The sequence below is a fragment of the Polyodon spathula genome, chromosome 25 (assembly GCF_017654505.1).
Source record: "Polyodon spathula isolate WHYD16114869_AA chromosome 25, ASM1765450v1, whole genome shotgun sequence".
Taxonomy (NCBI): Eukaryota; Metazoa; Chordata; class Actinopteri; order Acipenseriformes; family Polyodontidae; genus Polyodon; species Polyodon spathula.
In genome coordinates this window covers 7694305-7720459 of record NC_054558.1, presented here as the reverse complement: position 1 = coordinate 7720459, position 26155 = coordinate 7694305, and the positions used below count along the sequence as shown (strand labels likewise).

The 26155-nt window shown below is 43.3% G+C and overlaps 1 protein-coding gene across 6 annotated transcripts in view; it reads right to left on the bottom strand.

Moving 5' to 3' along the window:
• The window catches only part of LOC121299502 (SLIT-ROBO Rho GTPase-activating protein 2-like), a 76925-nt gene that overhangs the window by 30390 nt on the left and 20380 nt on the right, over positions 1-26155 (bottom strand). For 5 of the 6 annotated variants that reach the window (XM_041227248.1, XM_041227250.1, XM_041227249.1 and 2 more), the window contains exons 3-4: positions 8222-8414; positions 2540-2702 (exon numbers count right to left, since the gene is read on the bottom strand). In XM_041227248.1, coding sequence (XP_041083182.1) covers positions 2540-2702; positions 8222-8414 — 356 coding nt within the window. Of the gene's footprint in view, positions 1-2539; positions 2703-8221; positions 8415-10075; positions 10167-26155 lie in introns of those variants that run through there. The other variant, XM_041227251.1, reaches the window with a different exon arrangement.

Here is a 26155-nt window from a genome sequence, read left to right as displayed (position 1 = left end):
GAAATAATAAAAACACATTTCCAAATTATAATTCAACACTCTGCTTTTTCCTGTGTAGAGATGATAAACGCACAGCTGCTCAGGTTTCATCTGTCAAGAGACCCCCCCCCCAAAAAAAAAAAAAAAAAAAAAAAAAAAAATCTGTTTCTGGAAGCTTTTAAAAAAAGAGCAGCAACATATCTGCCCCCAGATGAAACGGCGTGTTTGTTGTTTTGGAGGGTCTGTCCTGGGGCGAGGGTCTGTATGTGAACCAGTATAGTTAACAGTGGTAAAGCCTCTTTAGATACCGGAGAGGAACGTCATCTTTCCAAGCGGTGTGTCCCCACCCTATTGCCACCTCTTTTGTTGGTAAAGCCCTGTGCCCTGTGCTAAATTGTCCCTTGTTCTCCTATTGTCTTTCTTTTACGACTCTCATAGGAAACAGCCACGAGAAATGCCTCAAGTCTTAAAGTAAATCTACTAATTCAGCCTATTTCCAGATGGTGAAATTTAAGAGGAAGATGAAAGGACAGTGGGAATGACAGATAGGGATTGAGAGAGGCATGGCCAAACAGTCTGTAACCAGCTGGACTGCAGAGAGAGAGAGAGAGAGAGAGAGAGAGAGAGAGAGAGAGAGAGAGAGAGAGAGAGAGAAAGGTGAGAAAGGGAGAGAAAGAGAGCAAGAGACACACACACACACGAGACTCCCTGAGCTGTACACACCTGTGAGAACCAGGACCACTGCTCACCACTGGGAATGCTGGGAATGAACCTGCCTGTGTGACTTGGGTATTACCAGACTGCAATTTATGAGATCACTAAATATAAGGTATATAATCTAAAAATATATTTATTTGGCCATGGCAAGTACTTAGGCCCAATAAACCCCAATACCAAAGGAAATTTGGTATTAATCAGAAAGTGTTTCTCCCAGGAATACAGCATTAACACTAGAAATGGATTAGTCTCGCTCTTCTATTACACAGGTTGATGTTGTAATAAAACAGTGCAACCTTCTAAAAGCCCCACATCGTTTGAGACAGATTCAGCCATTGGGACCTATGTTGTATACTGCGTCCAGTAGCATTGGCTGATCTTTACAGAAGGCAAAACTTGACACGTGGGAGGAAGCAAGCGTGACACTGCTTCGCTAACAGACTGGGAGCAGAACAGAAGGTTACTTATTTTATTGAAAAGGATTATTCTACAGTAAGAGGCTTGACCCGAGCATAACCTCTGATAACTACAATCAAATTCAATTCAATTACGTTAAACACTTTAAAAAATGAGACAAGGCCTTCGAGCTGTGGTTTTGTACAGAACGCCTTTCATCTGTAGATGCTCTGTTTCAGTTAAACTGGATTTTTAAAAAAGCTGCCTCTGCTTTTCTTGAGGGATGCATCGTGTTTCCTGATGGCAGATACTTAGATGAACGGGTAACCTTTCATTAAGGGTTTTCATAAAGTGGAGCCCATCCATCCAGAGTCCATCCAAATGCTTTACTGCACATTCCTGTTGCTGCTTTGTCACACACCAAAGCCTTTTCTTGGCTGCCTCAACTAAACTACCAGACTACATAGCAGTTCATCTCAGAGCAATCACTCTTCAGACCGATCTGTTCAACTTCCTGAGAGCTTTGTGTCACACAACCTCCCATCAATACACAACTGCATTCGCATGTGGTAATTCAGTACAGTTTCCAGCAAAGGTCACACGTTGAGAGAAAGATCTTTAAATCTGGTAAAAAAAACGTGACCTTACTCAAAAAATCGGCCAAATTCACAAAAGCATTTACCACCGCGGCAGGTTTTATAGAAAACAGAATGTCTGGGGGAAAAATCGTTTACTCCAGTGCAGAGGGTAAATGCTTTGTAAATATGGACCACTATGAGTGTGTGAATGTGTACCTCGATATTATCATGTCAGATGCAATTCTAGTTAAATTCTGTGGTAAAATATGGAGGAAGATTGTAGAAGGTACATTGGCGCAAGAACACAGCGTAGCGTCTGTTCATTGTACAGGTGATCACATGGGAAAGGTAGTCCTAACCGATAGTTAGGACTACATTTCCCCACAGGCACTTGGCTAGGTAATGGAGCAGTAGGGACAATCACCTGGCTGGTACATAAGGAGCACGAGCATTGTGTACGGGGTTGTCAGTGTTAAGGCCGAGACCTAAAAGTGAGACCAGAAGTGACAACCTGTTTAAGGTATTGTGTGCTGTACTCACTGCAGAACTAAACCCTTTTGGCAATCGGAAAATGGCTTAGCCATCCGACGAGTAGGCAAAGGTGAAGAAGTTTAGTTAGTGCTCCTTTACGGAGGGAAGCTGTTGTTTCTTTTGATTGAGGACAGTGACCTCCTGCGAAGGGACGCAGCAGGAAAATAAAAACAGAGAAAAGATCCTGAAATAGTGACAAAGTCGCCCCAATAACACCACATTTGTCAATACATTTCCAGTGAATGCTGCTTGAATTTGGAAAGGGGTTCTAACAGAAGCACAATGAGAAGACCTACAGGGAGTTCTCTGTGAAGGGCTGGCTGGGGGCTGCTTGTTACCTTCTTGAAGAGGCGTCCAGAGTCCTCGCTGACCTGGACGAAGCGGGGGATGATGTTGTTGAGGTAGAGGTCGCTCAACGTGGCGTGGTCTCGGCTCTCTCTCTTCACCTGGCTCAGCAGCAGGTTCCAGCAGTTCAGCGGCGACAGCACGTTCTGGTCCTTCCTGCAAGCAACAACCAAGACACTGTGAGCACCACTGGGGCCAAGAGACTGCAAAGCATTCTGTGGCATTCTCTTCCTAAGGGTGGGGCTGGGAGTCAATGACACATTTCTTTAATTAAAGATGAGAGATGCTTTAGTGCTTGCCATGGCAATTCCACGCTGCTCAGAAAATAAACAGTATTGCTGCAATTCAGCGGTATAAATCATAGACCTGTAACCACCTCTGCAGCATTGAAGGAGATAAACAAGCTGCCACAAATATTTTGTTTGTTTGGTGACCCCTGGTAAATTCAAGCCTCACAGTAACTTGATAAATAAATGCAAGTTGATGAAATCATTTCAAAAACGGGAATAATCTCTTTGGTAAAGGTCAGGTTGTGCAAAGGGCATTGGGAAGGCACACACACAATGACACATGCTTGTCTACAAAGATTTTGCACTGACTTTCATTTAGTGTTGATTTACTATTCTGAACTCCAAATGGGCACAGGGATCATATAATAATGAAAGTTACTGGGGCTAAACTCAATACTCCAGCACTGACAGCTTTCTTTAAATTGATGTTTCAAATAAATTTTTAAACAATACTGGGTCATGGTCCAAGTCCTCACAAAATAGGTTTTGTCACGCTTTCATAACTATTGATTTTTTTTCCCCTGTAAGCACTATAAAAAAATCGAGCACAAAACACACGCAGATGAGTGGTGCAAAACCAACAGGATCAAAACCTCCAGAAAGCAAAGGACACTCCTTCCTGAACACCTCTTTACAAAAACCATTTACAGGCCACAGCTAAGTACTCCATTCCAAATATTTATTTATTTATTTTTTAATCTATGAAAAAAACATCCAAAAGCTTAGTGTGATCCCCACAGACTGGAAAGGATTTCTGATTGCTGGAAACTGAACTCTGCTTGGGGTACGACTGGGATGGCTTCCGGTGATCGGTGTCCCATGATCACTTAGCACCAGCCAGCATGGGAGCTGGTGACAGAGTGCCCCGCCCCTGTGTGTATTTTGCGTTTTATGTTGTATGTGGGATGTTTATGTGTATGCGTGTAGTGCAGCACGAAGTGTGGGTTATGTAGCAAAGGTGATTTAAAAAGTGTATTTGCTTTTAGACACGGGGATTGCACAATCGCTTCATGTGCAGATTACAGTGTGTATTTGTATGGGTGCACGGGGAGCGCACAATTAGTTCACATGCAGACTGAGATTCAATTGAATGCTCGATTAGCAATCGAGTCTTGGCACAGCTGCACAAAAGAGCGAGCGTTTCACGCACGCAGAGAGAACGGGAGAGAGTCGGGAGAAACAAAAACAAAAAGTAAAAACAATTGCTATTCGCGCTGGAAGCTCCAGCACGATACTTGTTTTGGGGTTTGCGTTCACCGTTTTGTTTGTCTGTTTGTTTTGGCCAACACGCAGTTTTGTTTTGAGTTCAGGGTTTGTTTCAGTTTTGCTCAAACCTTTTATTTGTTTTACAATAAACCAGCGCACCAGCGCACTCACTCGCCATTCTGAGTCCTGCATTTCTTGGCCTGACAGCCCCACACAAGCCAGTCTGTTCGCAGAGCCCCTATAGCACGCTCATGGGATTGTGACAGTCTCAAACTGTGTGTGCCTCAGACGCATGTACCATGGCTCATTTATCAAGTCATGCAACACCCCAAAACGCCTCATGCTCAATGTCAATATTGCTAGCTGGACAACTGGGTTCACTGCAAGGGCACGGAGTCGTGAGTGAAGTGGAGCCTCACAGCCGCTGGGAAAGCCGGGTGGATGGTTTCTGCACAGATCATACTAGGTCTTTGTGTATTACAGCAGGATTGCAGGGAAGATCTCAATTCCAGTAATTTTATTTTTACAAATCTATTGTACATTATTGTAAACCAGAAGCCCCTTAAATGCATCCCACAACACTCTCCAGCTTCACTTCCACTATTAACTCGGGTCAAACAGAGTAGCCTTTTATACGTTTTGTCCAAGATTACAATGTATGAAACATGTGGAGCGATTTTCCATACAGTAAATGTGTAAATAGAACAGAGAGCTGAACTTCTCTATTCCTACTGTAGCATGGAATTCAAAACCAGAAAACCAAATCGGACGTGCAGTGCATCCTGTACCAAGACGCCACTCTTGTGTTGCTTGAAAGCAGGAACTGAAACCGATCTGCACCCCAAGCAACTTGGATTGGCAAGACTTTGCATAGCAATACTAGATCAGATACATTTAAAAAACCTCAGACAGTAAAATGTAATCATGTAATGCCCATTGCATACTTAGAAATACTATAAAAAAAATAAAAAAAAAACGTTTCAACTGGAAGTTTTTTTAAGACAGTGAATTTCAGTTTTTTAGTATTTCTAATTTCATCCCTAATGAGTGTTTAATATTTATGGATGACCACTGGATAATGTTAACACACTGGCAAGTGAAAAAGAAAGGCTGGCTTTCTCATAAAGTGAACCATGCACAGAAGGCTAAACTAAGGAAGAATGTGGATAACATGCTTCCAGAAATTACAATTCAACACTTAACAGGACACTACAACTTTAACAGCAGTAGCTTACTCAATGTATTTCTATTTGCAAAAACTGTCTGGCTGAAACTAAAAAGTGTTGCGGACTAGCCTGGAGTCGGTGACCGGAATGCCAGGGTCACTCAGCTTTGACAGCCTGGCTGCAAGTGAGAAAGCGCAGGAGGAATGGGGAAACATTTCCAGCATTTCTTACACTGCTGACTCACAATGGAAAGGGTCGAGTCCGGATGCTCCCAGCTGTCAGAAGAGCCTGCTGCTAGGTCACAGACAGTGCATAGCACACATACCAATGTCAAGAAGACAGAGCTATCAAAGATGTGACACAGCCGCAACAACATGCTCTTCCAGGGAAGCAAGCCAGCGGGATGGGAATGCAGACAGTGCAGAGACATACTTGGGATTTTATCTGGGCACCAGCAGGGTGGCAGATGCAGACCTGAAGAAAGATACAGCACTGTATCAAAACTGGCGAAGAAGGGAATTGCATTTACCTAGCTGTCAAACAACCTGAAAGTGGTCTTTAAATACAGACAAACACCTCGCCCAAGTCAGGCACTGTATCTCTAGGGATGAAATACGTACTGCAAAAAGGAGAGATTCACAAACAAGGCAAATCTCCCAATGTTAGAAACGGGGGAGATACATTGTCCTTTCCTACTCCTGTACAACTAGGTGTGTTGCACAAAGTGCTCTCTGATTCTGGCAGGGTGTGTACATGAAGACGCCATCATAACAGACTGCTGCACTGCAGGTTCTGTTGATTGTGGGCTGGCACTGTGACGTCCTGCCAACACTCTCCTTCAAGTGCCCCTGAGCCTTGTAATCTCAGCAGACGCCCTTGCTGACTGAGCGAGTCCTGTCCCTTCAGAAAGGATTTCCCGTCGAGGGGCAGTGTCATCGGCACCAAGAGGCTTGTCATTAATGTCCTTCACCCTAGTATGGGTAGCCAAACAGCCTGAGGAGTACCTGTAGTATACTGTATGTATGCCACAGTCATGCAAGCAAATGCTAATGATATTGTTCAGTGAATGCAAGCCTGAAGCCACTGTTCCTTCTGGGCCAGAACTCAGTCAGTGTCACAGCATGGTGCTAGAAGGTGCTGGAGGTCCTGCCTTTGAACAACTAAGCTTCAAGGTCACCTTTCATAGAATACCAGCGCTGTTAACTCCAGTGTCCAGGCTGAATAAAAAAAAAAAAAAAAAAAAAAAAAATGAATACTGGGTTCTTTAACCCCTGTTAACAGATGCGGGACATAAGAACATAAGAAATTCAAGAATGAGAAAAGGCCGTTCAGCACACTTATGCTCGCTTGCTTTGGTGCCAGCGTGGTCCATTAGCACTCAGGAGAAGGAAAAAAAAAAAAAAAAAAAAAAAAACCCAACCAGGTTAGTAGGTGAAATGAAACCTCTGGAAATCCTGGCTAAATGGACCGCCCTTCCTCCTAAAAGGTCTTATTGCAGTCACAAAGCAGGTTACACAATATTGTTCATGACAGCATCCAGTCTTTCTTTGACGGATCCGACATCCATGCAAATGTTCTGAATATCTTCAATTAAATAAACAGGACTTTACTGGGGAAGGCCTGACTTTTTTATTGTTATTATAGCAGCTGGTTTGTTATTGAGATTAAATATACATGAATGCACAGAATTCAATATTTTCAAACTACAGTATGTGCATGAGCAAGATTCATCAATCCGGATTCATTTTCAAAAGCACACCCAACCAAACAGCCCAAATACAGTACAGCCCTGCAAAGAAGCTGCTGGATTAAGGGGTCAGAAGGCCTATCCCTAAGAACGTTGGTTTGCCGTCTCATACTTAAGACTACTGAGATAGTCAAACTTGCTATAATTAACACAATCGGTGCTCGAACATCTGTTGTTTACATGGGCCCGGGCAGTGGGCGAGCCAGGCACAGCATGGAGGCTGTGTTTACTAGTTCCTGCCTATGAGAGAGCAGGGCTGCTCCCCTCCACTGGCAGACGAGCTCCAGGCAGAGGTACAGCCTGTAGGGCGCTGCTCAGACACCCCTCCTCTAATTGTAGCTGACAGCTGTCTGCAGGGAACGCCGTCTATTCTCAGGTTTAGCATCCCGACTGAGATGAAAAAGCAGCGGGAAGCTGCGGGACAAGGAGGCAAAACCTAATGCAAGATCTGAATTATTTAAAGCAGCATCAATTATTTAAAAAGGTACAACCACAATGTTTTTTTAAGGCATTTCTGATAAGGTGTGTATTTAAGGTTTTATCAGCCGTACCATTTTGACTCATCATTATGCAGCTGCAATTTTAATGTATATGTATCTTGCTATAGCCTCAGAACCAGGTCATCCTAACATTTCTCACATGGGCGCCATGCAAAACCATGCACCTCACCCCAACACATTCATCTGTCTGGTATTTTTACTAACTCACATGACCTGAAAAACAGGAACATGAAACTGAAACCCCAAATGCACCAATCAGCTGAAATAGTGAAACACTGCTTTCTTAAGCATTCTAAACTTTAGCCCTTAAACTTAAGTATAACTTCCCCCTGGTCCCAATCTGGGAAGTCTTTGCAGAAAATAAAGACTCCAGTATTCTTGTATCAGTTCAGAGTACAGCTATTCATTACAATAAAGCTGACCTGCTGAAACAAACAGGCAGGTATGTCAGACTCCTCAGCAGTATGAAATTTTGAGCTCCTGTTCTGGGACATAACGGCCTGTACTGTACATTGTGGCTTCTACCAGCTGAGGACTAAAAGAAAGTACCCCATAAACGCTGCTTGATATCAGACTTGCTTTAGTCCCTGTCCTTTGGTGTCTGAGGAAGCCTAGTCATTATATCAAGGGTTTGGATCACACCTTGCTCAATTTTTTTAACATTGTCCATCTTCAAGATGATCATGACTTGGAAGGCAAAAGTCTGACTGGCCGGAGGAAATTAATTTAATAAATTCCAAACACAGAGCCGAGGCGAGTCCCTTACTTGAACTGGTGGTCCTTGGTGCTGCGCGTCTTGGTGAGGAAGCGCTCCGCCAGCTTCTCCAGGTTGCGAGAGTAGTCCATCTCAATCTCAGCCTTCTTCCTGAAGAAGTCCTGCAGGTCCTGTAGCAGCTGCACCCGGAGCTCGCACTGCTGGTCCAGGCATTTTAACTGCTCCAGCAGCTGGGCACGGATCTCTGGCAAGGAGGGAAAGAGAGAGAGGAGATAAAAACACTGTATACTCTATGAAAGCTGCATGAACCAATACAAGACTGCTCAAAAGTAGATTACTTACAGCTCTCTCCAATCAGCTATACAGCTGCATTGCACAGGGATGGAAACTCTTATTGCATAGCATGTTCACTCATTTCAGGTTTTACAACAAGTTCGATTAGCCACAGTGTATAAGTAAGAAGCTTACTTACTTACTAAGCTCATAGTAAAACTAGGAATGGGTCAAGCTTCTATGCAATGGGAGTCGCAGAAGGGTATTTGAGGCACATTAGCTGGGGAGGGGTGTAGGGAAGCTCACACTGCTGTATCCTGATGTAAACTGCTCAATGGATTTATCTGATAAAGACTAGTCTGCAGTGCTGCAGTGAAAGATATCACACACAGTTTAATCCTGAGCACACAACTCTAGCCCTACTGTAGGTTAACAAGAGGCGGTGAGCAGCTGCAGTCGCCTCATAGACGAGGGCTGCACAGAGAAGACGGCTGGGTGCTTTTTACACCAGACTCCATCCTCAAACCTAACAAGCCCACGTCCACAAACAAATGCTTTGGAGTTTGCAGGGAAGATCACATCAGAGTCTCACCTTTATTATTACACTGTCATATTCAAGTGAAACATCCAACAAGCAAGTCTTTAATACAGAAGCTACAGGAGATCGTTAATAACCAACCCTCGTATTAATAATTACACTGCAGTCTCCAAACAGTTACTCGGTAATTACAATGGTGTATGTGCATTAGAACAGAAATCCTTCAACGGCCTTCTCCTGGGCTTTTGGCTGACAATACAAACACAGGTAGACGCTGCTGCGCGAGTAGTAAATGCCTTCCTATTTTTATCTCTTCACTAACAAAAGCAGACAGGATGGATTTCAATCGTGTCAAGCACTCCCAGTCGACAGAGCTCAAGGTCTACCAAGCTCTGTGTGTGTGTGTGGGGAGGGGAATAATAAAACAATTATAATAATCCATTGACTACTGCTAAATAAGCAAAGACTTTCTTTAGAGCGCGCACTATTTAAGACTCACAAACAGATGTTCTTTTACATTAATACTAAACTCTGTTTAGAAAAGGGTAAAAGCCCTGTGTAACAGTGTGCTGCAAGTCATGTATTGCAAGGTCCTGCAGGTTCAGGTTCAGGTTGTAATGGCTGGTGACGGTATTATGAAAGACCGGTTTATCAAATAAAAGGATCCTGTTGTATTCTAAATGAACCTCTTAGTTTGTTTATCTAGGGTTGGTCCATTTCTATACATCGCGTTTTCTGATATTTCACTTGGTAAGTTATCCCATACCTTATTCCACAAAGCGTCCACCTTTCCCTGTGACGAAGGTTCAGCTCTATTTGAACCTCATTCACTGTGGGGTTTTTTTTTCTATCCCACTTTGTTATTCCCGATATGCGGTGCTTTACATTCCTAATATTACAGTCCATTTGCCACAAACATGCCCAGTTTCAGAACAAGTACAAATCCTAGCTAGTTTAATGAAGTCTACAGGTTTAACACACTTTCAGTACGGTACATTTCAAATAGCATTCTTAACCCTTTTCAGCCCTTCTTTCATGTTTAGCTGATGTCCAGTACTGATCGCAAAGATTTTACCCCAAAAAGCTGTAAATACCTTTGCATTGCCATTTATATAGAAACCGGATGTCCGCAGCCTTCATGATTTCTCACAGTCTACTGGGGTCCTGCCGTTCTTTCTGCTAGTTACGCAAGCTGAAATAGAGTGCCTCTAGTCAACAGCGTACAAGACAAAGCTGTCTGTGCACTGCGCTGTACTAAACACAGAACTCCGTCGTCTCACACTGTCATTTTCATTTGTTTTCAGCGCCAAGTTTCAAGCTGACATCATTACAAACCTTACTTCCTCAAGGCAGATTCTGCTGCTCTATAAGACACAGAAACTTCCCGAACTCTCCTTCACCAGTTTCACAGCTGTGTCTTTGCATTAAAATGTGTTTTTTTTTTGTGCTAGAAATTCCCCTACTATCCCTTTACAGCATAGCAAGTGGGTTCTAGGAAGACCAAAGGCCTTGTTAGTCTAGGTCAGGCTTCTCCTATGTTAGAACACAATCCATGCCAGTAAAACCAAAGTTGGGGCTTTCCAGCTAAAGCAGCTGCATTTCAGCTCCTGTAGAGCTTAGCATTATGTTAAAAGTGAACATCTGTTTATTTAGCTCTCACTGTTTCGTGCTTTACTTAAAATCGTTTGGATATATGTGAAAAGAGCTATTAAATGATATATTGCCTTGTGGATCACACTCCTGTTGATGGTTACTTCATCCGATTGAAATATATGAACTTTCCTTATGTTTCATGCTCACTGGTTCCTATAGCACTGTCCCACTTTGGTTAATAATAATAATAATAATAAATAATAATAATAATAATAATAATACTTTAAAAGCTGCTTTCTTTTGTCCTCATTCATTTTCTGCCATTCCTCTAAGGCTTACTGACCAAGTGGTGGTCCAGACAGCTTGCCAACAGCAGCAATATAGGAGGTTGTGTGGGCCAGTGTTAGAGAGAAAAGGCTTGTAAACAGCAGATCCCCAGTTCAAATCCTGGCTCAGCCACTGGCTCGCTGTGTGACCCTGAGCAAGTCACTGAACCTCCTAGCACTGCGTCTTTCAGAGACATTGTAAGTGATCTCTGCAGCTGATGTGTAGCTCACACACCCTAGTCTCTGTAAGTCACCTTGGATAAAGGCGTCTGCTAAATAAACACATAATAATAAAATAATAATAGAAAATCTGTATCCTTTGAGCAATCCTGGATTGGTCACTTTGACACATTCAATACTGAATTTATTATTTTTTAATGAATGCCACACAGCTATGATTTTGATCAACTGCAACAGCAACAGATGAACACAAGAACATTTACTAACACCAGGAGGCCATTCTAGGCAGCCCATTCCATCCCCTCAACAACATGACTAGGCAGCCCATTCCATCCCCTCACCACTCTCTGTGAAGCACTGCTCAGGGTTAACTATGGCAACTCCTTTCAAAGACTTAAAAGATGCAAGAGTATGGTAACGGACTCAACTCCGACTAGCGCAATACAGTATGTGAAAACACACTGGTGGGTTTCAGCAATGAATGAAACCAGCAGTCTATAATAAATACTTTATATGTAGTTCCAGCAATGCAAAATACCTTTTGCAGCAACACTTAGCTTTGGTAACACATGCAGGTGACATACTCTCCTTACCTTCTGAAAACCAAGAGACTAAAAAATACGTCATTCTAAATTTTGGTAACCTCAACTGGTGACATCACATCCACACAGCCTCTGGTCAGCTTAAGTTTTTTGTTATAAATAGAGCGCAAACATGTCTTTAACATCTGCTTAATTATAGGAACTTGGAAAAGAGTCAGAAGATCTATATTTCAAAACTCTCAATCTGGTGACTAATGTTGAAATAAAGCTGAAATGCAGCCCCGACAAAGCTAAAAATACGATTGATAGAGAATGTGTGACAGCAGCAGGGGCATGACTGATAAACACAGTATGAAATGGAGAGTCCATGCATGCTGTCTGGCAATACAGACCATGCTGTACTTAACTTGTAATATTCAATTAAACTGATCACTGATGAAGGTCCAGTTATTGATTACACCAACCACCCTTCTAAAAGTTTACCATAGCATACCGTATAGCGTAAGGCACAGTTAAGCTTTGTAACAGAGAGTATGGAAAAGCACATTAAAAACATGGAAAACCAAGACAAATGCACAGTACAATAACCATGGGAAAAGCATCAGAAAACTGAGGATTGTGCTCCTCAGAATGATTTTGAAATACAGCCTGAATCCTGTAAACCGAAACTGCTCCAGTAACCCCTACGCTTGCCTTACAAACCACACTATGGGCAAGCAAACAAAAATTGGCGTGAAAATAGCACCAGTATGATTATGCCGTACGTGGGGAACAGTTTTCTTAGCTTTCATTAGCACATTAAATCCTTGGGTGGTACAACTAACTTCCACAATTTCTGTATAAATGTTATCGACATGTTCACAGGATACAAATGCAACAATATTAGACTGTCAAGAATCCATATACTGTGTTTGTCACACGGGCAGTGACTGGCAAAGATGTCTGTTCATCTGCTACTGTATAGTGCAGTCACTTCAATAGACAGGACATTTTAAATATACTGTACTGCATTGCACCATGGTTCATATCTTACTGGATTAAACACATTGCATCCCTGTGAATTCATGATTTATTTCTTTTATTTTGCACAGTACAACAGAGCTAACTGCAGCAGTATGTTGTGCATTATAAATGAATCAACCACAGAAAATTTGGCTTCTTTTGCATTTCTGAGCTTAGCTCATCGCTTCTGCATCATCCAGGACCCCAGCATTTGTTTAAAGATCTGTACTGTTTTCCAGTATACAAACACTCACAATCTCTTTAGACACTGTCTGGAAAGGACAGTGCAATATGGGTCTTGGTTCACCCCCTTCAAATATGTTAGTGTCGACAGGAAGTAGGACACAGCATACCAGAGAGGCTAGCATGTGTTTCCAAGGAAACAAATACAAAAAATGCTTCTAAACCCAGAGCAGGAAACCCATAGTTACTAACAGAGGAGGAGGGGGAGGGGATATTTTCTTTAAAAACACACTTTCACAGCTGACAGGCTTGTTAAGGAATAGAGAGACACCTTATTTTAACCCATGTGCTGCGCTGTCGCTATGGGTCACAGAGACAGTGTCGTCTTTCTCGGAGAATGTCGCAAGACTATTCAGTTTAAAATCTCATTCAGAGGAGAGGTTCTGGCACTCTGTGGGCATGTGGCATGTAGTTTCCACAAAGTGCTGCAAGATGCTTACATTTACTTATTTTTACCCAAATGCAAAAAACTTAAACCTGTGTGCTAGTGTTTAATAATAAACCAACACGTGCACGCACACACACACATCTATGTTAACATGTAAGCCTACAAACACACGCAGGATTACACAGATCCCACAGCCCTTCTGAATCTCGGCAGCTGCCACGTGGTAAATTTCACCCTCATCACACAGATTTCTACCACATCTGTCATTACTGCTGACAGGGGCAGAACCCCGACCGGGGTTCAGCATTTTAATATATCCAAAGCTGAACCTGTCACAAAGGGAATTGTTCAACTGTTTCTCCAACATGCCATTGTCGCCCAAAAATCCGGGATCTGCAGAACTGCGGATTGGCTCAGTACAAAAGGTGTCGGATTACAAAGACTACAAACGAGCAGCAATTAGCTGAGAATGCAGAGCAGCGCAGCACACATTCAATTACTGTTCTGCGCCAGGGGGGTTTGGAACCTACAACGACAACAAACAATATTTTATTTGTACAGCAGCTTAGGCAGAAAAGGAGTGGAAAATGTTGACCTCTGGGTTCTGAATCAGCTAGTTGACAAGTTAAGGAAGGCGTTCTTATTGAGGTCTTATTCAGGTGCATTGGTAACTTTCCACCGCCTTTCAAAGACAATAACATTTGCTTTTTTCAATTCTAACTCAACAAAAACAAAATACAATTGTCAGGATTTTCCTGGGGGAAGGCTACTGTTCTTTTTTGCGTCATTTGTAAAAATATCCCCATTCATCTTGGTCAAGAGGAAACCAGGCCCCTTTCTCTGGGGCTTATGGGAGACAGACACAGGAAAGGCAAAGGATCTGCTCCCTTCCAGAAGAGGGCTGTGGAGTGCGGACAGGCACCTCAGTAGCAGTAGGGCTCCTCCCTTGCACGCTGTCTGACCCAGGCACTTTGAAACCTCAAGAAGCAAGTCTCTTGCGTTTGAGGATTTGCTTTGAAACTGTACACTACTGTGGCTGGCCTTGGGCTTTAGATTCCTGGACAGGGAGGATTTCATTAAAAAAAAAAAAAAAATCTGAGTCATATTTCTCAATTCCTTAAGTGTGCCTCTTCATCAAGATTTGACTGAAACAAATGCACACTGTGTACAAAATGTTGTGCAGTAGAAGCAGGATCACTCCATTGACATTTTCATGTTGTTAGGTTCTGTTTAAGAATTTAGTAAAATAAATAATTCTCTTTAAAAAAAAAAAAAAAAAAAAAACTCCAACACATTGGAATCAAAGGGAAGCTATTCCCCCTTAAAAGGAAGGTTCATTTTAACAACATTTGTCCCAATCTGTCCCAATTGGGAGTTACTGCCATCATATAAAAACAAAATATCTAGGAGACAAATGAGATAAAACAAGTGACACTCGAAATAAACTAGAACTGATACAGTATCACTGAAGCCTTCCCCTCCTCCCTTGTGAAAACAGTTTCCATGGAAACTTTGTGTGAAAGCCGCGGAAGTGATTCTGTCCTCCTCCTTCCCAACTAATCACTCCAATTACTGATAGGATGCAATATAATTTACAGTGCCAACGATGGAAAGAATCCAGATTTGCCCCAGGGAAAAACAGCACAACACACCACTGTAAGCTTGCTCGCTCTTGCTCCATGTGTTTTCCCCCAGCACTGAAGACATACCCTATTTCTCGGTTTCTGCGGTCAAACAGAAAGTTGCATTTCCACAATCTGAAAGCAGAGGATTTTAAGCACAAGAAACTGGAAGATAACCAAAATCCAAAATAAGCTGGCTCACACTGTCCAGCTACAGTATGTCAATTCTGCAGCCGGACAGCGCTGTGAGCACATATAATACATATTTATAATATATGTATTCTTCGGCTCTCTATAGTAAAACAAAAGGGGTGGATACAGTACAATGCTTCTCCATTGTTCAATGCAAGAAGACTTTGCTGAGCTTGTAGTTTCATAGACTAAACACCGATCGCTAGGCAGCTTCCACGTGAACTAATCTGTAAAGCTGGCAGATATAAAATTCAGGGAAGGACACTAAATAAAACTTTACCAAAGGCTGATGTGATGAAAGCTCGGTTCAAATGAAACGACAAGCAGTTTAGGAAGCTGGGCTGCCCTTGAAGACCCTGAGATAGGGGTGAAGCCAGCTGTAAACCAGGATCATGGGGCACAAAAGCTCCCAACAACATCTGCAAGGTATTAGTGACCGTGCAGGAGCTCCACAATGGCCCCAGTTCACGGCAGGATGGGTTGTCGTTGTGTTGTTTTCCCAGCGTGACTTCCCTTCACCCGTTAATCAAACAGCTCCACTGTGGGGAAGGGACACTGCAGGGCTCAATTCCTTCAAGAGCCCCACGGTTTCATTACAGTACAGCTCTGTGAAGCTCAGGAAATGCTCGCCCGAGCAGCTGCTTTTCATTTCCAGCCCAGTCCAGCCTAAGGGTCATGTATCGGGTTGAGGTCGGAGTAAGGGGGGATGATCACTTGAAGCTGGAGAAGATGTTCTGAAATTGGCTGGCACTACTTCCTTACCTTATGGGATGACATTATAACTGCACTATTGTTTTTAAAAGATAATTTTAGTCTCTCTCTCTAATATCCAATGTCAATCATCTGCACATGATTTAAAACTTTGCATCTTAAATTATAAACTCACATTAAAAAATAAAGAATAAAAGGCATTTATATAAATCTAAAAATCTCAAAAACGAGGTACTGATTGAAAAGAAGTACTGTGCAGAAATGTCTGTCCGATCTCATTTTATCCGAGTCTCATCTTGGGAGGTAGCATCAGCAGTCTCTCATACAGATAGCTAAAGCTCTGACACTTGCGCCACATTACCGCAGACGGATTGGGGGTTTTGTGTCAATTAGCAATTTGCAGTACGGGAAGCCATGACTAATGGAAATGCTAACAAAGGTACTGGGGGCAATTTATCAAGGCAATTCAATTAGTTTGGTCAAGAGAATAAGTGTTAATTATGGCTAGTGGAGAGCCTGTATGGCTCTGTGCACGCGTGGATAGTTTAATGCCAGTGTTAGAGATGGAGATCAAAGGCTATTCACTAGACCAGTGATTCTCAAATCCTTTTCTATCTGGGAAGTGACACAACTCTCCAGGAAATATTCACCGCAATGCACAGTGGCCAGTACATACTGGTGTCTCTCTGAGCAGGAAAAATACAAAAGAACCGAGTCGATCTGCTTGTGATTGTTTCACAGCCCATCTGAAACCTTTCTGAGACTCCCGAGCAGTCTGAGAACCGTAGACTATGCTGGGGCCAGTGCAGCACCTTGTGATAGACTGTGATCTAGCCTTATCTCAGAAGCTAGGCAGGGCTACTGGTCCAGTACACAGCTATGACCAAAATCTGTGCATTACCTAGAATCTTTAAATTGAGAGAATAAAAAATCTATATGAACATAACTTGGATATTTTATTTAACATCATGCAAATCAAGGAAACTACAAAATCATATCACAAAAGTCTACTGGAAGCCATAACAGTAGTACAGTACTTCAAGTTAGATTTTGAAATGTCAGTCAATTTGTCAGTTTTTCGTAAAGTATATGGGGAAAACAACAAAGCGGTAATTCAATATGTTAACGTAACATTATCTGCAGGTTTCATTCAACTTCATGAAGCAAAATGAGTTCATTCTATAGGGTGATGCAACACTTTTGGCCACAGCTGTAGAGAACTTTAATGACTGTGAATGTTTTTCAAAGCAGTCATTGAACCAGGACCTGTTTGTAGATTTTAAAAGATCACACTCTATATCTGGCTATCTTACTGCAATAAAATTATTGTGCAACACCAAAGGGCAAGGTGAGTGAGATCACTACACTGTGGTGCCCTTACTTTTTAATTGTGTGTGTTACACATCACAAGTTTCAAAAGGAAATCACCTGTTTCTCTGTCTCCCCATGACAAATATTCCCAATGAAGTCGCATAATGTATGCCATTGGTAGATAAATGGTGGTTTGGAACATTGTGTAAAGTGGTTAATGGTATTGTCACTGGTAATGAATGAAACCGGATCTGTCTCGCCTGTCTTTTCTTTCTTTCCTGTCTAACAGGATTGGCATGGCATTCAAAAGCACAGCCCTCCATTTTGTTTTGTTTCTAATCCTGCAGAAAAAAAAAAAAACTGACTGATAACCTTACTTTTATTTGAAAAACAAATGGATGTTTTAATTATGTAACACACACAGACAGACGTGCAATAATATTCTGGTTGATAAAAGCCTTTGAGAGCCAGGGTTCATTGGAACACATCACAGCATCATCTGGTATTATGCTGTTTATGTACATGTGTACTGTATACAGTGACGAGAGTGTCCTTTTAAATTTGATATGCAACTTCTGCTTAATAGTTATTTGGGACTATACACATACTCTTCGTTTTCTCCAATTACAACATTTCTGACAACACAGCCTGCCCATCATATGCAATCCAGACAATGGTTTCTTGAATCAGCGACAGCACTGTAATGCAGTAAACATGCAGTACTCTGTGCATCTCAATTGGACGTGCCGATTAAGAGTGCTTTGGCGGTCAATAAGACACACCCTTCCATCTGACATTATAAACCGGTTCACTGTTCAGGAATTTAAAATAACCCGTCCTATTTAAACTCTGACACGAGTCTAGTGAGTTGAAGGCAGCCTGTAGCGTTAGCTGGCCCTGTCGCTGGAAGTCAACAGAAGCCCCTGTCTCTTCATATTGCCCCCCAGAGAGCCCCTCTAATGGGTTTAGTAACCTCCCCCGAGCCATGGCATTCCTAAACCATCATGGGGCTTTCACTCCTTCAGAATCAAATCAATTAGTAGAGCGCGCTCTGTACCTTTAAGAGACTAAGCCCCCCACTTCCCCCCACTCTACACTCCAGCAGTAAATGATTGCTTTCTGATTGGTCTTATACACACACAGAGAGAGAGAGAGAGAGAGAGAGAGAGAGAGAGAGAGAGAGAGAGAGAGAGAGAGAGAGAGAGAGAGAACAGAGAGAGAGATAGTAAAAAACAAGAGTTGTTCCAGTGGAACTAGCGTGTCTCATCCACTGCTTTCCAGTGGTCTTGGAAAAATATAGGAACACTTGTCACCCTTTAGATTTTTTGGTGACTTTTCAGTGTTCTTTACTATTGCTTTTCATCATTATAGCCTTCATCTCTTCAGCTCAGTACAGGCATGGTACACTAATGCAGACACCGGCTCAATCTGGTGATCCAGAACAGTGGAGGCAGTTGACATGACATGATCTATGCAATGCCATCACAGCCAACAACCCTGTGTCAGCAATAAAAGCCACTGTGACTAATGGACCAAATTGCATTGATTTACAAAATGCAAATGTAATACATTTAGTGCTGTGAAAGGGAATTACAATTTTAGCATTGATGAGACAAAGTGAAATAAGGGCGAGCACATCAAATAAACAAATTGGCCCATTGCTTTGGAGAGATTTACAGCCTGCCTAGTTTTAGAAGCAAACGACTATCCTAACAGATTAATGCTCTGCCTTGTGGCTTGTAGACGGTCAACTCAGCCCTATTAAAGTAGCATACTGTCTTTGTGCCGCACGGAAGCTCATCAAGGTTTTGTGATACTCAAGCCCCAAGTCTCAGGGGACAGGAAGGTAGTCGTTACTCTCCACAGCCATCAAACCCTGAGCCTCTTACAGGAGGGGCTGGTTGTAGACTTTCATCAAGTCAATGAAAGCTTTCTCAAAGAGTTCTTTAAAACAAGGTTCGAATATTTTCTCCCGTTTCAAAACTAGCCTTAGGAAAGCGTTTCAAACACACACACAGTAAAAATAAATAACAGTACTGGAATAGGTTTCATGAGCAGAGCCTAGACGTTGACACACTGGAGCAGAATTTGAGGGACATACCTCAGGAACTGTAATAATATACAAACAACACAAAAGCACCATTTAGGGACCTTCAAACCCAATTTCTGAATGCCACCGCAGTTAACGTTTGTACACTAAAGCACCACATTAATAGGTGCCATCTGTGAAACATTACGCCTCTCTTACTTCAGCTTCCAGGGTTGAAATGAAAACTCGCTAGGAATGCACTCACCCCAAGAGGTACGCCATCTGTTCAGACATGCGAGTATACAGAAAAACTGCTATTCCCATATGTCGAGTGAGAGGCCGGGGGTGTTACAAGTGGGAGAAAAAAAAAAAAAACAACACAAAATAACAAACACAACACACGAATACATTCCACAGAGAGGTTCTGCTCTGTTTTCCAGGTCTCATTCACTGTGACTGGTTAAATCCACCATACTGTATTTTCACTTCCTGTTCAACAGGGATTCAAACCCCACCAGGTGGGACCCTATTACCTGTGGCACAGGAAGTGGATCTCTACTACTGTGTTGCTGCATGATAAACAGGCTTTAAAAAAGGCAGAGCACTGCAAGTAATAACAGGGAAGAAAATACCATTTAAAATGTCATCTTCCATGTACGGTAAGGAAGGAAGAATACTACAGAAATACAAGCCTGTTTTTACAACAGCAGCTGCCACGGGGACAGTAATTGATGTTCCAGAGCTGTTAGATCCAGCTGTATGAAAGAGATACATAAAGAAGTTACACATTCTTGTCTCTATAAAAATTGCACAGATTTTTTTTTTTTTTTTTTTTAAACAGCTGATCTAAATTAAATCTGTCACTTCAATTAGTCATAATGCAAGGAAAGGAAGAAAACTGTCACTGTACCCGATCTTTTGTGAGTAATACATTTCGCAAGCCTGCTTGCATCCCTGCGATTGCGAAAACCCTTTTTATTTTAGCGTCATAATAAATCTGAATTTCTTAAACAAAGGGTAACATTTCACTTGTTAATGTTACAAAATCGTACAAGTCACCAAACTCTGAACCACAAAGCCGAATGTGTTGCTTCATCGCCTTCAAGATTTTTTTGGACGTGCTTTGACTTTTTCCACAGGAGCACGAGTGTATGTTCAATGATTTACTGAACAGTCACTGTCAAAACACTGCTTGTTCAGATGCTGCTAATCTTTCCTTTACAAGCGAGAGGAATACAGGAAGTAGCTCCATTTACCCAAGACTCAAGAAGTCATGTGTGCGCATTAGTCCTGTGATCAAGCTAAGTGGCAAAAAAGAAGCCTGTGTTTCCAATGAACGATAAAAAAAAAAACACATTTATTTCTTCCAAGAGACTGCTTTTTTCAAAAGGACTGTGGAAATTAGAATGCTGCGGATAGGAAACGGACAGTACAAAGACGTCAGCTGTGTAGGTCTTAGCCCTTAGCTTGTGAAAAAGCAGTAAAGCAGTACTTTTTTTACTGGAAAAATAAATACAGATGCACTCTGTCAAAAAAGTGGAGAGTTTGACTGGACACTGAGGGTTGAGAGGGGGCTTTCTTGTACCCTTCCTGATGGTGATTATATATCTGCTAGGTGACTACAAGGAGGAAGCACCTAGCAGACAAACTCAAGAATCTGGGGGGAATCTCTTCAACAGCATGGCATCTTCCACATTCAGGAAGGGGCACTGTCCACCTACGCCACTGTATTGTATTTCTTGAGTGTAGTAAAGTTCCTGTATAGCCCTCTGTATGGGCAATATTGTTGACCAGAGCACAGTGGGGGCTTTGACACCTACTGTTGAGGACCCATGGTTTGGCAAACAAACAGCGACTTAATCTTTGGGATGGAAAGTGTATTGGCATTTTAAAAGAAAACCTGCCGGTCGGATGGAAAAAAAACAAAACTATACGTATATGCATGCAGTAACCTTCACTTGCATTAACCTGTACAAATATGCACATGTATTTCACAATGGAGGGTCTTTCCAGACTCTGGATCTGCCATGCAAATCTCAGGTTTCCTTGGTCAAGATTCAGCATGAACAACAGCTGAATTTCATTAAAAAGTGTTTCGGCTTAAAAAAAACAAAAACAGAAAGAGCGAGGGCAGCTGCCGAAAGACATGCAAATCAGAATTTTACAGCACACACCCCCCCCCCCCCCCCCCCCACACACACATATTCTTATCCTCAAGTAGCCACCCCTGTTATTATAAATACTGGAAGCATTCAGGCATTGACCAAAACGTTAATGCCGTTTTCTTTATGTATTTATTTAGTTTTCCACGCAGAATCTATGACTGCTTGCCTGTGCACAGCATTCCTGCTTCGTCCCCTGGGATGCCCTTGTAAACGAGACAGATCACTCCAATTGGGAATTATCCATGAGCCAAAAGTGTAACGCGTACAAATAAATCTAACTGCACAAGTCAGATCTGACCTCTAGCAACGGAAAATAGCAAGCGACAGATCAAGTCCTTCCAGACAGTGTAATGTTATGCATACACTTCTCCTGCTAATATCTACTGTGTTATCTATATAGATAGGCTACTGGAGGTGTACGTTTTGTAACAGATTAACAGGTATAATCTCTGTTGTGTTTGCATAGATTGTACAGCGCCACGATAGAAAATATCCCTGGATTAACGTTTACATTACACTAATGACGGAACCGGTTCGCACTCACACTAGCCCTGCAGAACTTTTTAACTTTGTATTATTGTTTGTTGCAGAGTCACTTACACCACTGTCTCTGGTGTGGTGGAGGTTAAGTGACTTGCTCAGGGTCACACAGCGAGTCACTGGCTGAGCTGGGATTTGAACCGGAGACCACACGGCCTTCTCCTGAATGATTTACACTTAGCACAGCAGGAATAAATCACACCAGAGTCTGTAGGGAGAAACAATCAATGGAACATCTGGATCCTGATCACGAAGAACATACTTAACGGATGATCTGAAACCCACCACTGCATCTTTAAAGCCCTACTGTACACTTTACACTTTACTCTTTTTAATAAAACAGCACTATAAACCAAAACAACACTTCATTTATTTCATCGGAAAGTACTCTACCATGGTTAATTCTGTCTGATTCCAAACTTGGATCAAAATATGTGAAAGCAATTGGATGTCGTCATGGCGATACCCAACAGACCTTGACTCTGGAAATGCGGACCCTTGATAAAAGATCAGAATTTGAGTAAATAAACCCGGAGCGCATGCCTTGGTGCTGTGAAACCGTTGTCTTATCTCACGGTAACATTCCCTGCAAAAATACAGATACAGTTAACCTGAGCTGCAACTCAGACAAGGCTGCGATCCTGTTCATAACAGACACAGGTTTTGTCAGCCTTTCCACTCTCCCCCTTCTCTCTGCTGTCCCTGTGAAGCTTATAAGATTTGCTGTCCCTGTGAAGCTTGTGGGCAGGACCCATACAGTTCGGATTCGGCTTGGTGCTGAATGTATAAAACACAAAACGTGTGTCGATCAAACCCCTTACATAAGATTACAACCTAATCAACTAATCAACCCCAGTGCATCCCTTGGGTGGGCTGTTATGGTGGGTGGTGGTGGGCGGGGTTGATGTCGGAGCCCCCAAGCCTTCTTTGGTTGAGGGGGCCCCGAATGTCCAAGGTAGCATGACGCGGCGGCAGGCTACCTCTGGTGGCGAATGGCGGCGGCGGCGGCCCGGTCCCTCTGTCCCTTGGTGGCGGCGGCGGAGGCGGCGGCGGCGGCCCGGCTCCCTCTGGTGGCGGAGGCAGCGCGGCGGCGGCCGGGCTCCCTCTGGTGGCGGAGGCGGCGGGCGGCCCGGCTCCCTCTGGTGGCGGAGGCGGCGGCGGCGGCCCGGCTCCCTCTGGTGGCGGAGGCGGCGGCCCCGGCTCCCTCTGGTGGCGGAGGCGGCGGCGGCCGCCCCGGCTCCCTCTGGTGGCGGAGGCGGCGGCGGCGGCCCGGCTCCCTCTGGTGGCGGAGGCGGCGGCGGCGGCCCGGCTCCCTCTGGTGGCGGAAAAGCGACGGCGGCTCCTCACCCCTCTCTGGCTCTGGGAGCGACGGCGGCTCCTCCTCCCTCTCTGGCTCTGGGAGCGACGGCGATAAAGTGGTGCCACATCTGTCCTGCATTGTGCTCCTCCTCCCTCTCTGAAGTTTCTACATGTTACCACGTTTGATAGTGTTCACTTTAAAACAAGCAATAGGGAGTTACAGTAAATCACGTTACAAAACTACGATGTTACCTAGCCAGTTAAAAAGACTGAAAAGTTAGGTAAAGGTTTTGTGACATTAAACGGTGCGATTATTCCTTGTGATGCCCTTGACAGCAACAGAGGCTCCTCCTCCCTCTCTCTCTCTGGGACCGACGGCAGATCCTCCTCCCTCTCTCTCTCTCTCTGGGAGGACAGCAGATCCTCCTCCCTCTCGGCCTCTGGGAAGAATGCCTGGTGTACCGCAGGCTGCTTAAAGCTGTGGGCAGGACCCATACAGTTCGGATTCGGCTTGGTGCTGAATGTATAAAACACAAAACGTGTGTCGATCAAACCCCTTACAAAGTCGAATGAGGATCGACCTCCTTCAAGCCTCACCACGCAGCTCCGAGTCTCTAAACAGGGACTGATCTTTTTCTCATTGATCCGAGCCGTGTGTCTCTCTGCGTACCAATCACAGATTAAACAACGTGAACTCTTTGACGACTTTAACGAGCTGAAGAAAACCTAAACTCGAGTGCAATCGGCACATGCAAGGACTCTCTCTGCTGAAAGAATGATACAGTAGAGCCCAGTTGTCAAAAACAAAACCATGCCAATAGACAATGAGCTGTTTGGTGAACCCCATACACAGAAGAGGATCGTCCCTGGAGTCCAGGGTACCACTGCAAGGCATGGCAGGGCAGTGCGGGGCTATGCACTTTGCCAACTCTACCCCTATGCTGTTCCTTTGGGCTGTAGGGATTCAGAACCTTACACCGAGCAACATTATAATTAAAAGGTACTTTGATATTTTGCATCATGGTTGACTTTTATGGTAGCCTTTGGCACGCACTACTCAACCATCAGGCACAAGCTTGGTGTTTATACAAAGGGCTAACAGAAAGCTAGCGCCTTGCAAAGGGAGGTGTGGGACCTCTAACAGCTATGGGGCCAGACCTGTGTTTATTCAGCAAGCCTGCAAGCAGCCTTGGCTGGACACGGATGCAGCTATGAGGCAGAACTACACTGGAGCTCCAACAGACACCATGGTCCAGAGAGACAGGTGGCATCGCACAAATAAACACATAAATAAAACAAAAAACGAACAAAGTCAGTTTAGTTTCACGCCGTTCAAAGCAGTGCTTTATTGCCGCACAGCTTCTGAAATAGAAGACGAAAAGGGGGTAGTCTTTTTGAAACTCTGAAATACCAATGGGAGCCCTTACTCCCATTCTTAGGGGACCGTGTTCGACCCATTTAAAAAAAAAAGCAACACCTGCAGCCAAACGGTTTCACAATGTTTTATAACAAGTGTTTTACTTCCTTTGTAACTTAGGCACTTGTACAGAAAGCTGTGATGCACACTGGAAGATGTAGGACTGTTACAACCGAGACACCACAAAACATTTTTGTCCGTTCACTACATACTCCCATGCAGTCACACAAACAGACAATATGCTTTGGGTTAGATGCAACTCTGTTATATTTTATTTTAGACAATAGCGTATTGCGTTTCACCCTGCGCTAAACCGTTAGCTTAGAAAGCATCCCAGCGATTAGCAGCGAGTGCTCAGTCTAGTCAGCACTGTGAGCTGTATTTCATTATGGAAATCCAGGTCATTTGCCTGCCTACTGTCTCCAGTGCTTCACATGTGCTTAGGTGCTTTTTTCTGCTGACCCTCAATGAATCAGTGTGTTGGAATCGGAACCAGATTCTCTAATCAGACACTGAGTTTTGCAGTTTGGGGATGGTCGGGGACAGTAATCCCAGAGCTGGATCCAGCACAACCTGAACAGAGCTACTGCACCAGGGCTTGATCAGGAGACCAGAGAAAACACACACACTGCTGGTAAAAGTGATCTTTCAGAGTCCCAATCCTCAACAGAGCAGAGCAAACAGTAGCTCTCTTCAGCGACGTCGGAGAATACTGACTAAGCGTGCAGGCAGGAAACTTTCTTTTAACCCACTTTACAGCCATTTACAGCTCACTGCTCCTGCTCTTCTATTCTGCGTGGTTCTGTCCTTTGCATCACGTGATTTATCTGTAGAAAGTTTTGTATCGTTTACACTGTGAACATTCAGCATTAGCTCATACAGAGATCTGTACGGTAACACGTAGCCACATAGTGTCAGATATCCTGTCACCCTGCCAAGCAAAAACAAAATAAAACAGAATAAATATTGCGGTAAGGCACTGTGCTACCTACTTATTTCTATCCTGGAAGTTGCAATTTTAGGCAGGACGCACACAGATTTATAGTTAAGCCATCTCGTTTTAAAAACCCAGCTGTTTAAAAACTAAAACACTGCTGTAGTTGTCTGCTCAGATCAGGGTTTGCGCTCAGTGCTGTCCATGCTAGGGTAACCCTGGCGATTTGCTGCAGTTGTGTCTCCAGAAAAAAAACCTCCATCTCCACTGAATTGTTCCAGGAATACCACAGATATTACACGCTGGGAATTTGGAAATTAGCTCAATAGAAAAACTGGGGCTCGGCAGAACATGTGGGATTGATACAGCAATGGAATCTGTGCTGCTTGGATTAACTCAGCTTTCACATCTGGAAATGAAAGCTGCTTTGCCTATGACCCAATAGTGTGCTCAGGCCTTTCTCTTCCAGAGAATCATGTACCTTTATAATGCAGCCAGCTCTCTACACTGTCTCAGAGGCTCTGGCCAAGTCTTCAGTGAACCACCATTAATACAACTATCAAAAGCTGAGGCTTTAGCAATTAGGAATTAGCTCTCAATAGATAGAGTGTGTCAGAGTGGCTGTAATGTGCAGCATTCCATTTGTGTTTCCACTTTTCACCCACATTAAGAGAAAGACT